The sequence below is a fragment of the Scleropages formosus genome, chromosome 4, assembly GCF_900964775.1.
Source record: "Scleropages formosus chromosome 4, fSclFor1.1, whole genome shotgun sequence".
Taxonomy (NCBI): Eukaryota; Metazoa; Chordata; class Actinopteri; order Osteoglossiformes; family Osteoglossidae; genus Scleropages; species Scleropages formosus.
The window spans coordinates 14594940-14609095 of record NC_041809.1 but is presented as its reverse complement, the minus strand read 5'-3'; the positions used below and the strand labels follow the sequence as shown (position 1 = coordinate 14609095).

The window sequence follows — 14156 nt, the reverse complement described above, 5'->3', positions numbered from 1 at the left end:
CACTGCTAAATGACCTGTTAAAACATCAGACGTAATATTTCTGCTTCGTCTGCATTCTTAGTTATATTTCTATAAATAATTACTCCTTTCTCTAAATGTTACCCACCTTCCTTCACTCTAATCACCTGAATTCTTGACTGATGATTACAGTTCTAAACCTCATAATTTGTGTTATGTATTTTTCAGGACCATTTGATGGTGCAGCAGGTAGCCCTGGTGTCTCACATTGCCTGGCCTGTGCATTTAGGACATAGGTTTCATCCCAGTTCACTCAGTGAAGTTTACACATTCTCCCCATGTTTGTATGGGTTTTCTCCCAGTCCATAGAGATACGTTTCAGCTGAACTGCTGTCTCTAAATTCTCTACAATTAATGAATGTTTCTGTGGCTACTCTATAATGAATTGGTGTTCCTTGTATGAAACCCTGTGTTTTGTGGATAAGCCCAGGACTGCCATGACTCAGCATTGGACAAGTGGTTACAGATAATGAAGAAATGTATTTTTCATATTATTTGTTAGCAAATGGTAACAACAATCTAAACATAGTTGCTTGCTTTACTGGTTTCACACTTCAGTCTTCCTTGTTAAACCTGCTAAGCAAGATTGACCAGATGGTTATTTTGCAGCTACATTGTTCCACCCATCAAATGTACTTAATCAGTCTGACATTGCAGTTCTGCAGTTAAAGTTACCCGTGAGAATTCTTCAAGAGCTTTCTTTTGCAGTCCAAATTACATTTTGTAATTTGCCCTTAATCACCATTCATAATCTAAACTTTACAAGTACAAGCACATTATCTTTTTGACTAATTGTTAACATATACCATGGATATATACCATTTAATGTTATGTCTCAAATTGGAGTAAATTACACTGTAGATGATTACTGTTATATGGGGCTGTTGACAGCGTAGCAGGTAGAACCACTGCCCAAAGGTGGTAGGTTCTACTAGGTTCTAGACAATGGTGGCAGGTTCTACTCTCACTTTCTGCCCTAATGCCCTTGAGCAAAGTACTTCCACTAAAAATCACTCCAGTAAAGAATTGCCCAGTTGTATAAATGGGTACTTAGTTTTAACATGAAGAAATGCATTATGTAAATGTATTGATTAATCATTACATGTAAATAATCAAATTTAATTTATGATGCTTCCAAATAACATTGTGCATATTCTATACAGCAGAAAAAAGGAAGCAGGAACATCTAATATTTGATTCTCCGGACTTCACCAAAAACATTTATAATATTGTAAAAATACATCTGTACAATGAACCAATCAACTAAATAATATTCAAAACTTTGTCACATTGTTTTTATTCCTGTTATATTCCAATGGCTGAAAGATCAGCTGTGTGACTGTGCACTTGAAACACTTGTGCCAGTTTCGTAATAGCCATGACCTAATTCGCAAACTGCCATGGCGTGTTCCTCACACATGTTGCAATTGTTTGCTCTCTCTCCTTCTATGTAGACTGTTCCAGAGCCCTTATGCACAGTATTTTAAGATTAATGCACTAGCCTGGGCAGTGCATATGTGTCTAAATTAAATAGGCATGTAACATTATTTGAGTTACTGAAAAAAAAAAAAAAAACAGACCAGGGTAGGTATGTGGAATTCGCGTCGCGTGACGTCACAATCTCGTTCCACTCTCTCGTGTTTTCGCGTTCAGGGGTGTGCAGACCCCTCCCTCCGTAAATTAATGTTTTTCATGGTCAATCCTTAAGCTCTTCGTAAACCGCCCGGTAGTTACGTTGTGTACAGTCACCCCAACCCCCACGGTCCGGAAACGTGGTGTTTCACCAGGGAATACTGGCTAATAGTTTTGATGAAAGAACTCAGATTTCCAGTATTTTTTTCTTCATTTATAATTCTAGAATTTCTTAATGAATAACAATTTCATTATAATGTGTTTTCAAACCGTCCTGGGTGTGTCCCCTTACGCCGTAAATTGCCGGGTTAAGCTCCGGTTCCCCGCGACCCCGCATGGGACAAGCGGTTCAGAAATGTAATGTGTGTGTGTTTACAAACCAGCGTGTAAGTTTTCTTAATGTAAATTAAAATAAGATGTTACAACAAGATGTCAAGTGAATAAAATGACTTAGTAATTTCGATACAGTTTTACAATACTTCCTCAAATGGTCTAGTACATTCCAGCAGTTTCTCGTTCCTTCAGGAACTGCATGTCAGTGTTTTTGTCTTGTAACTAGAAAACAATTCGCCTGATTACCTTAGTGACGCAAATCCTCCAATAGAAATCATGATAAACACATCAACTATCCAATCGGAAAGCGAGAGGTGGGCTCCACATATGAAACGTTCTTGCCTTTTCTAGGCTATTCTTTTTGCGCAACGATTGCGTAGTATAATACGGAAGTAATAAAAAGCATGCTTCAGTAAATTTTAACTATAAGAATTTTATTGTACAGCGTCAGTATTCGTAAAATAATTACAGGTAATTACGTTTAAGAAGTTTAACTAGTTTCCTTGGCAAAAGGGTATTGTCACATGACACTGAATCATTGTGCTACGTCATGATAATTTGAATATATAACACAATAGCCGGGCTTCCTCCGGTATATTTCTCCAAAGCTGAAAGAGGAGGCGGTATAAGCAACAGGGTCTCCAAGGCGGATAGTGGTTTCAACGCATTACGTACTGGTAAGACCCTCCTCGTTTGATAATGCTATCGTGATAGGTAGTTAAGCAGTGTAGTATTGACACAAACTCACGCTGTCGTATCGGTCGACAGCGTCTAGCCGGCCGGCGTATCTGCTCAGACGTCGTAGGAAGCTCCATTTTATGTATAGTTTTATTACACGTGGTGCTAATGGATTAATATTCATAGCATCTCCTGCTTGTTTTCGTAGAGTGCTGACTCAGCATAGTAAAGTTTGCTATCGCCATGGCATTCTGTCCAGCTCCATGCTTTCACGCACCCACACTGACATAACTGTCTTCGAACACCTTTTCACATACTGGTAAAAACCTGTCATTAACAGTGTTAAGCACAATGATTCATTGAATGAATTTATGCCTGTCGAGTAAGACTGTGTGTGGAGCCAGACACAACTTTTTAGTGGGTTGGTGATCCATTCTGATCCAATAAGGGCGGGGGGGAGTGTTAAGCCCATAAACTAACAGACGTGTTTTCCAATGAAATGATTTAAATTATGGCACTAAGAAGACTGTTCTCAAAGTTGAGAGAAAACCAAAGGGTAAAATGTAACAAAGTTGGGAGATGTCCATTACTGGGTGTGATATTAGCAAAACAACGTGTTAGGAAGGTTTATAATTCCACTTATGTTTGTAAATTGAGGGGCAAGTGAAGTAGTTCAGTACAGGTAATTTGAGTGATTTATAAAGGCTGTCCTATTAACTTATTTTTTTAATTCTTATGTTTGACTAATATTTAATGCCAAGTCAAGTGCTCCATCTGTATGATGTTGGCCATGCTGTGAATCAGTATTAGGTGTTGACAGTCAGTTTCAGGTAGCATGATTTATGTGATTGTGTGTGAAATGTGTGTTTCTCCAGTTTTCTTTTTATTTAAAATGGTTAATGAGGAAAAGGCAAGTGTTCTGGTGGTGATAACATGTGTGGAAGACAACAGATGAAGTGAAAAATGGCACTAGAAAACTATTCCTTTCATCATTAATCTGTGTCAGAGCTATTTTAAGTTTGTGACTTGCAATGCAGGTGACAGCTGGTATGTGCATGTCCTCTTACTTGCTGCAGACCATGGAACAGTCATGGTGGGGGGGCATAGGGAATGGGTATAAAGAAGTAGGTCCTATTGGGTGTGGGTCTGTGTAAGGTTGTTTTTGCTCTCTGTATGCAGTGTCTTGTTCATGGCATTTGGCACAGATGTTAAAATACGGATGGTTATTAGCTTCAGGTGTGGCAAGACCTTCCTTCTAAGGCAGCCCTGGTGTGCCACAAACTTGTAATATTTGAAATTCTTGAAAAACAAAGATGTGAAAACTACTGTATTATACACACTTATTTTTGCAAAGGGTTTATAATCAGACAATCATGTTGTGGAGTTCTGTGAACACTACTTGGCAATAAAAGCAATTTACTCAAAGGTTCATTGAACAGCAGTTACCTGCTGGGGAGGCAGGCCTACCAAATTAAAAACATACCTTATGCATTTGGAGTGGATGTAGACTAACAAATTCTCATTGGTCACATTAACAATGTTTACATAACAGCACGTGCGTGCTTTCTGAATCACTTGTCCCATACGGGGTCACAGGGAACTGGAGCCTACCCGGCAACATGGGGCGTGAGGGGGAGGGGACACACCCAGGATGGGATGCCAGTTCACTGCAAGGCACCCCAAGCGGGACTCAAACCCCAGACCCACTAGAGAGCAGGACCTGGTCCAACCCACTGCCCCCCCCCCCCCCCCCCATTACATAACAGCTTTCACTGTTAAATGCAAATATACTGGATATATTTGGTGCTTTTGAATTCCTAGTATTTTAGGACAAACAAGATGGAGCAAGGGTGTCTCATGGTTGGGTGCTAAAGGTGACCTTGTGTATGTGACCACCTTGGTCTGTAGTTCAGAACCAAACAGGCTGCACAAATGACACTGTCTACTTCTGCTCTGTAGAGTAGGTGGGTCTCTGGAATATTTTGGTTAGAAGGCATGTTGGTTAAAAAAAAAATGACTTTTTTTTTTTTTTTTTTTTTTTTTTCTCTCTCTCTCTCTCTCCAGATTAAATAAAAATGCAGATCTTTGTGAAGACGCTCACGGGCAAGACCATCACCCTGGAGGTTGAACCCAGCGACACAATTGAGAACGTGAAAGCGAAAATCCAGGACAAAGAAGGCATTCCTCCTGACCAGCAGAGGCTGATCTTTGCTGGCAAGCAACTGGAAGATGGCCGCACCCTGTCCGACTACAACATCCAGAAGGAGTCCACTCTTCACCTGGTGCTCCGTCTCAGGGGGGGCATGCAGATCTTTGTGAAGACGCTCACGGGCAAGACCATCACCCTGGAGGTTGAACCCAGCGACACAATTGAGAACGTGAAAGCGAAAATCCAGGACAAAGAAGGCATTCCTCCTGACCAGCAGAGGCTGATCTTTGCTGGCAAGCAACTGGAAGATGGCCGCACCCTGTCCGACTACAACATCCAGAAGGAGTCCACTCTTCACCTGGTGCTCCGTCTCAGGGGGGGCATGCAGATCTTTGTGAAGACGCTCACGGGCAAGACCATCACCCTGGAGGTTGAACCCAGCGACACAATTGAGAACGTGAAAGCGAAAATCCAGGACAAAGAAGGCATTCCTCCTGACCAGCAGAGGCTGATCTTTGCTGGCAAGCAACTGGAAGATGGCCGCACCCTGTCCGACTACAACATCCAGAAGGAGTCCACTCTTCACCTGGTGCTCCGTCTCAGGGGAGGGCAATAACTCTTCTCTCCCCACTTTTTTTTCCCTTCTTCATGCGGTGTGTTTATTGTTGAAAAACAGTCACTTTTAACATGCTCTATGTTCTAATGTGTATAGGTCTTTACATCAAAAGGCAGAAATTGGGATTGTTGAAACACTTAAAAGTAGAGGCGTTGGTCCCTAGTCGCCTTTAAATTTTTGCTTTGCTATAAAAAAGCAAATGTTCAGTGTCGTATGATGCTAGTGTAATCATTGAATAGTTAGATATTGAATTTAGGGTTCATTAAAGATGGTCAGTAGTGCTTCACAAGTTGATATAAGCAATGCTGTGGGGTATTAAGGAGATTTTGTCTGGAATGTACTTCTGTTTTCATATTTTCCTTTGAATGAAAGTGCAAAATGTACAAGTACTGTATTCTAATAAAAGAAGCATGTGATGATAAAGTGCTGTCAAGTTAAACTGAGTTTTCATACATACAGTTTTTTGAAGTCTTTTTATCCCCCCCCATGAAAAGAGCATAACCATTCAAATGCTGCCTTAAAGCTCCACCCAGTGCTCTGACAATGATTGCAAACAGGAAGCAATGTTTTCTCTTCTCCCCTTTTGAAAATTTCACTAGGTGAAAACTAAATGACTTGGTACCTCTTTCTCCCTTGAGCTCTGAGTTCATGTGCCAGCTGTATGTGCTTCGATGTCAATGATATACAATCTAATATTTGCCAGATTTCTTAATTCTAATTTGGTGGCTCATCTTGTGTGGTTTTCATGTTCTCTCCATCTTCTCTGTGGCTTTTGGGTAAATTTGCATGTCGAGTATAGGCTGTGTGAGGCAGACAGGCATGCCAGCAAGGGTGTACCCATCAGCCTTGTGCCCAGTGATTCTCAGCCAGGTTCTAGATTGCCATGATGCGGACCAGGACAAGTGGTTGAGAGTGATTGGCAGTAACTGACATCAAGGGTCTTAGTAGGACAGGTTGTCTTGCACTCATTCCCTATGAGCTGTTCTTTTCCCATCCAGAAAACCCCTAGTTCCCTCCTACCAGAGCAGAGCCATCAGGGTCTGATGCATTTTCTTCACTTAGCAGGTGCTTTTCTCCAAAGTGACACAGCTGGGGGCACACCAAAGTGTATTTCAACAGAAGTTACAGATGCAGACCTACAGGTACAGTTAGCCCAAGAGCACCATGTTTCTCAGCATACATTTATTCATTTAGCTGACTTTTTTTTTTTCTCCAAAGTAATTAATTTACAATGTTAATCTGCCTACAATTGTTTACCCCTTTATACAGCTAGGTAATTTTTACTGGAGCAATTTTAGTATAATTACCTTGCTTAGGGCTACTATAGCCAGAGGTGAGGAATCAAACCTGTGACCTTCAGGTCCATAGGCAACAGCTCTAACTACTACACTACCAGCCATCCTGCTCTGTCTAGCCCTCCTGTACATCTCAGGAACTGTTTAGAACTTGATGAACCCCTTACCCATTCTTTTTTACAGAGACTTATTTAACAGACTGTTTGAATAACAACAAAACACCTCTCAGTTCTTCTCATACCCATCCTGTACATAAAGGTTAATTCATTCTTTGTAATCACCCAGGAAGGCAAATTACTGCTGTGGGGGGATGGAATTGCCACTACATTTGCTTTTAACATTTTAGCTGATACCTTTCTTCAAAACTACATACAATTTGAACTATTGTAGTTCCCAGACAAATATTTGTATTGTATTTTCACTCAGCTTTGCTGTTTGTCCAAGCCTTAGTTGTGGGTGCAAGGTTAATTGGGGTACACCTGAGAAAAGGTTCCAGTCCATCTGGTGAAAAATTAGATTCAGTTCACTTGAAAATAGTGTTTTTTGACACACTGCACTTTGTATCCTGCTAATTTTCTGTGGTACTATCCCTTTAAATTAATGAAAATCACATTAAAAGTGACACAATGGGGCAATAAATAGTTTTGGTCTTTGCTGCTTATTTTTCAAGACAGCATTTCCAACAGTCCTTGTTGCCTCACCCTCTTTATAGTAACACCATGGTGGGTGTATAATCATCTGAAATATTAATTGAATAACTAGCTTCCCCATTAGTCCAGTCATGTGAGGGTGAACTGTACTTGGATTTTTGGTGTACTGAAGGCCTGACTGTTTAACATAAACAAAACAAGGAAAAAGAGTCCAGAAGTACGGTGGCAGTTTGGGATTGTTTCTACAAAAAGTGTTCTCCTGCCTTACAAAGGTAATGCATTCCTGAAAAATCCTTTATTCCACAAATTTTCATAATTCAAAGACACAATTACCATTAGTTTAAACTGTAAAAGTTTTTATGCCTTCCTGAGCTGCCAACAGTGGCACCAATTTATGCTAAAATTATCACCAAATCCCATTGAAATTAAACCCAGTTTGTATTTAAATATCTAAATCTAATCACTTTAAAATACTTTATGGCTGTCTACCTGTGCTCCTTCAGCTCTTTCATAGTTATTACATACAATACGCTGAACAAAACATGGGTTAGGTTCCTCCTACAGTCCAAAGACTTGTTTCACTTGGATTGGTGGCTTTGTTGTGCACAGTGTGCATGTATTTTTTAAAAAAATTGCTCTGCTTTGAAACAACAGGTAAAGACAAAAACCATGTCTAATCCTGTCATCACATGACCTGAGGTATGCTACAGTTAACTTGCCCTTAGACAAAAATTAATAAAGCATATAAAAGTAAATAGGGGTGCGTGGTGGCGCAGTGGGTTGGCCCAGGTCCTGCTCTCTGGTGGGTCTGGGGTTTGAATCCTGCTTGAGGTGCCTTGCGATGGGGCTGGTGTTCCGTCCTGGGTATGTCCCCTCCCCCTCCAGCCTTACGCCCTGGGTTAGGCTCCGTGACCCCCGTATGGGACAAGCGTTTCAGAAAATGTGTGTGTATAACAGTAAATATGTTTATAAAAATATACTGTAATTGTAAAAAACTGTAAAAACAACAATATGCATAGAATAAATATACTTATAAATGCTCCCCAGCAAATAAAGCCTCCTTAATCTTCCTCTATTCATGTGGTTTTCTTCCCACAGTCCAAAGACAGGTGTCCCAAGTGAATCGGAGAAACACGTTACATGAATAAATATGTCTCGTGCCACTCAGCTGTTAGAAGGTGTGTCAAGTCCAGACTCGGTCCTTGTAAATGTAAAGAAATGCCTCATAAGCCAAAGTAGGAGAATTAAATAAACTTCTCTTAAAGTCAAATTCCTGTAACTCAGGTGGACTTATCTTGTGGATGACTGTATATACTTCCACTTCTCACTTCATGTAAGAGTGTAAAGTGTGTGCATTTAATTGGACAACTTTACAATGACTGGCTTGTTCTCATGTTTTTTGTAAAGGTTTAATGATTGATACATTTGTTGATTATTAATAGGAGCCCAAAGAAATATTTCAGATGTATCCATTATACTCACACATATCTCAAAAACAGAAACAATGGCAGTTGCTCTTATTATTTGGCATATAAAATCTTTTATGCATATTTATAGTGTTAGGGAACAACACCAGTTGGCATTTTACAGCAAGACTTGTGTTTGCAAAACAGTACTTTAGTCATATAAAAATATAATAACTTCACTTTCTCTTAAAATTTTTTTGAACAAAATTTTTTACATTAATATCTTACTCAGGATGAATACAAATATACAGGAAATCTCAGTCCTGGCTGATCAAGTAAACTTTTAGGCAAAACCACAAATGTAGTCCAACTAGCTTTCAGAATCTTCAGTGCTGTTCTGGTCCTCTACAAAGAGTACTGGCTGGCCAAACACCTGAAAGTCACACAGATACCCAAAGTTGGTCACATCATAGAAGAAATCTATCTCAGAGCTATCATTTGCTGGAGCAAAGTGGTTGGATGTCTGTAGCTGGACACAAGCATCGGTATTGGCTGGCTGGGGCTCTGTGCGGACCCATGTTCCTGTGCTGGCTGGTGCCCTTGGGTTTGCAGGGCTTCCTGAACTGCCTAGAGATCCTATACCCTTTAGCCTCTCTGTAGCAGGTGAAGCTTTGGCACACTTTGGCACATCATCTTCATTACCTTCTCTGACCTCAAAAATGTCCATGCCAGCGTTGAGAGTGTTCCATAGCCCTTGCAATGTAACTGGAGCTGACTGAAGCTCCTTTACTGGATGAAGTATTTGGGCTGACAGGGGCCTCTGGATTGGCTGGCGTCTGTGAGCTGGCTGTGGCTGCAGGGCTGTCTTGGGGTTCTCCCCCTCTTGGCCTGTCTGTGACAAGTGACCCTCAGGCATGCGCTGCATATTCTTTATAACCTCCTCCTGAGAGGTGACCTCAAGAATGTCCTTGTCACAACTAGGAGTGTCCAACAGCTCTCGTGATGTGATGGGAGCTGGAGTGATCCAAGATTCAGGTGGCTCCACATTCTGGGGGAAAATGGGTGCTCCGGAGGTGTGGATCTGCCCCAAATTGCTTGGCATTATACCACCAGGGTTCACATACTGTGACTGCAGCCAAACCTGGTTTCCTACCTGAAGGATGCTGGGACATATGACAATGTCACCAGGCCCTTGTGTAGGGACACACGTGGCCAGTGAGACCAATGTAGAAGACTGTGATGACAAGGTTCTGCTGAGAGCACAGAGGGCCTGTTTTGTTGGCCTTTGGTGTTGCATCATTTGGAGATCAGGCCTGCAGTGCAAATCTAGAGGACCAGAGGACAATATTTGGTTGGGCACCCAGTACAGGACAGGGCATGATGTTTCATGGGCAGGTGTGCCATATGGTAGAGTGTAGTGGCATGTGCCGTACAGCTGGGGGCCCATGCTGTGGTGTAGGAACTCCTCAAACTGCCACACCATTGCAGGTGTCTGCAGGGGCCAGCTGTGCCTGGGGGCAAATGGATTCATTTGCTTCTTGGAGAACTGCCACCTTGTATGTTCTAAAAAAATCAGGATTTCCGAAATGAATTACCATCACAACAGTAGCAGCAAATAAATTGCCCAGTAAATTAAAATAAATAACCCAATACAACCAATGAACTTGTATGTTTTTGTGTGGTAGGTACTACTGGTTATGTTAAAAAAAACCTTATACTCATTCAAAAGTTAAAAGGATTAGTGAAATAGTTTGAAATATTGTAACGACCCACATTACTGCGAATTTGAGCATGGAAATGGGTTTATTGTAAATACTAAAATAGTTAAACTGTGGGTAAGTGAAATTGTGTTCAACTGTTGACTCATGGGGAATATGGGGCGACTGTGAGAGAGGTTAAGGAGACTGGAAGGTCGGAGGGAGAAAAAGGGGATCTCGGACCTTATTTCCTTAGATTCATACCTATACTTCTCACTTTGTGCCGGTGTGCCGAAATGCTGCGCCCATTTCCCCCCATACGAACCCAAAGCGCTACGCACTGTAATATTTTAAAGAAAATGTTTTCTTGAACACGTGTATTAGCCACTAACTGCTTCTCTGTATGCTGGTGAAACGCGCCTTTTCTCTGAGATGTACGTCGCTAAATTCAAACGAGAAAAGGCTTCTGCTACATGAAAGAATACATGTAGACTCAGATTGACGTTTTCGCGATTACGTCACAGAAGTCGTGCACAGCATCGCGAACCGCCATTTTTAAACTATTTACAGTAAGTAACTCGTGCAGCCTGTTATATTTTAATACTCTGCAGTTTGCGATCAAACAGCAAACTCAACGACAGCCCCTGTGAACTAGACTTTGCTTAGTTTCCGCAAAATCTTCAGCACAGTCTGAGTCTGTAAGAATGGTTTAGCTCACGCGGACGCGCGTAACGCGCGAAGCACTTCCGAAGGCTCCACAACAAGTGTCTCGTGAGCTCAGAAGGAAGAGGAGCTGATCTTTTCACTGCGGGGACGATCACTGTGCCGCCTCAGCTCGGGAGGGTGCCGGAATCCTCTCTCCGCAAAGAATCATCAGTATGGCATATTAAAAGAAAAGGCGCCCAATCCCTCCTTGGATTGAGGGCAGAACCGCGAACTGAATTCACCCCACTTACCACTGCCGCTGAACAGTCCTGTACCGGTGGGACTTATCAGGACTGTTATGAGTGGATCTCCAAAGGTACAATACGGTGGGAAACTGCATAACTACGCAGTGTAGTGACTACTAGGACAGACACACTCCCCTACACTCGAGCAGCAGCACAGCCAGAAATATTGAGCCAACAGGTGGTGCTCTACTGTAAAATCTCACTGTATGTGTACTATGACTAATAAAATAAGAAAACGCTTACTTACCTTTGAAAATAGCAGTCAGGTGTTCAGTAGCTGAAACTTTTGGGGTTGAAGCAACAGGAAATTCAGTTTCCGTCTAGACAGGTCGTTGACTGACCAAGAGTACAGAAACGTTTCAATTTGAAATGTAAAACATTCTAAACGTGTTTCCATGGCGATGTTTTCTGTTGGTTTATCGAGCCTGAAGAATTCTGGGTAATGTAGTCAGATCGCAAGAACTTCGTGCAGCTCACACACACACACACACATTTTCAGAACCGCTTGTCCCATACGGGGTCACGGGGAACCGGAGCCTACCCGGCAACACAGGGCGTAAGGCCGGAGGGGGAGGGGACACACCCAGGACGGGACGCCAGTCCGTCGCAAGGTACCCCAAGCGGGACTCGAACCCCAGACCCATCGGACAGCAGGACTGCGGCCCAACCCACTGCGCCACCGCACCCCCTCTTCGTGCAGCTTTACATGAAAATTAATTGCTAATTATGAAGTTGATGTCTTCACCCCGGAGGGGTGCGGTGGCGCAGTGGGTTGGACCCACTGGTGGGTCTGGGGTTCGAATCCCGCTTGGGGTGCCTTGCAATGGACTGGCGTCCCGTCCTGGGTGTGTCCCCTCCCCCTCTGGCCTTACGCCCTGTGTTGCCGGGTTGGGCTCCGGTTCCCCGCGACCCCATATGGAACAAGTGGTTCGGAAAATGTGTGCGTGTGTCTTCACCCCAGGCAATTTACAGTCTTATATTTCCTAAACAGAGTTACATTGAGGGAGTGCGGTGGTGCAGTGGGTTGGATCGGATCCTCCTCTCTGGTGGGTCTGGGGTTCGAGTCCCGCTTGGGGTGCCTTGTGGCGGGCTGGCGTCCCGTCCTAGGTGTGTCCCCTCCCCCTCCGGCCTTACGCCCTGTGTTGCTGGGTAGGTTCCGGTTTCCTGCGACCCCACATGGGACAAGCGGTTCTGAAAATGTGTGTGTGTGTGTGTGTGTGTGTGTGTGTGTGTGTGTGTGAGTTACATTGCCATACATTTACAGATCATGCAGGACATGATCTGTCCTCCTTTGAATGGCATGCTGTATCTGCACCAATCACTCTTGTTGTGGTTGTTCTTTATCGCTCTCCTGGCCTTCTCAGCTGCTTCTTGGATGACCTTGACAACTTGTTGAGCTCTCTCCCAGAGGACAATGTTCCGTTGATTCTCCTGGGTGACTTCAACCAGCATGCTGATGACATTCATGCAAGTGGCCTTCTGTTGCTCCTACAGTCCTTTGATCTCTCCCTGTCCCAATCCCCTGCTATCACAAAGCAGGCAATTGCCTTGACCTTGTATTTTCCAATAACTGTGGCTGCCCTGTCCTCTCTGTTTCTCCGCTTCATGTCTCTGAACACTTCTTCATTTCCTTCCAACCCTGCCTCGCCACTAATCTCTCATCTTTTTCTGCACCCATTGTCACCTTCTGCCTCAACTTAAAATCTCTGTCACCTTCCTGCTTTGCCTCTACCACACTGTCCACTCTCCCTTCTGCTGCACAATTCTTGAATCTATCAACAGACGATGCTACTAACATTTTCCTCTCTGCCTTATCTTCCTCCCTTGACTCTCTGTCCACTTTCTTCCAGACCAGTGCCACCCCATGGCTGACTGATACGTTACGTGCTAACTGGACCAAACTCTGGGCTGCAGAGTGAAGATGGCAAAAATCCAAGACTCGCTTGGACCTGGATGCCTACAAACAACTCTTAGCTACTTTTCACTCTGCTGTCTTCAGCTAAAATTACCTTCTACCACAACGAAATACAGTCTGCATCTAAAAAAACACACACTTTGCCACTTTCTCATCTCTATTGTGTCCTCCTCCTCCCTGTTCTCCTTCTTCTTTCACTACCGATGACTTTGCTTTGTTTTAGGAGACAAACTCAATGTGATCATGGACAAGTTGTCAGCATTACCCTGCCTGGTTCACGCTGGACCTCCCTGTGAAGTCATGCTCTCTAAATTCAAACCGCTCTGCGAATCTGAAATCACCAACCTCCTGATATCACACAGAGCCACCATCTACTCGCTTGATTCGATCCCATCGTCACTCTTACAGAACATCTCCTTCTAACTCTCTACCTTCATCTCTAAGCTCATCAACTCCTCGCTCTCCTCTGGCTGTTTTCCAGCTGCCTTCAAAACTGCTCTCATTTCACCTCTGTTAAAGAAATCCTCCCTGGATCCCGACTTGGTCCAAAATTACAGGCCAGTCTCCCTCCTCTCCTTCATGTCTAAAACTCTAGAGCAGGCGGCCTGTGACCAACTATCTGAATTCCTCATCCGGAACCATCTCCTCGATGGTTATCAATCTGGTTTCACAGTTGGTCACTCCACAGAGACTGTGCTTCTGGCGGTGTCTGATGCTCTCCAGTCGGCTAGAGCTGCCTCCTTCTCCTCGGTCTTCATCCTCCTCGATCTGTCTGCAGCATTTGACACTATCAACCACCAGATTCTACTTTCCTCTC

At 43.2% G+C, this 14156-nt stretch overlaps 1 protein-coding gene across 1 annotated transcript; it reads left to right on the top strand.

Moving 5' to 3' along the window:
• The first annotated feature begins 2567 nt into the window (after positions 1-2567).
• Positions 2568-5974, top strand: ubb (ubiquitin B). Its single transcript, XM_018755244.2, has 2 exons — positions 2568-2660; positions 4726-5974. The coding sequence occupies exon 2, from the start codon at positions 4737-4739 to the stop codon at positions 5424-5426; it is 690 nt and encodes a 229-aa protein (XP_018610760.2). The 5' UTR covers positions 2568-2660; positions 4726-4736; the 3' UTR covers positions 5427-5974.
• Positions 5975-14156: the final 8182 nt, after the last annotated feature.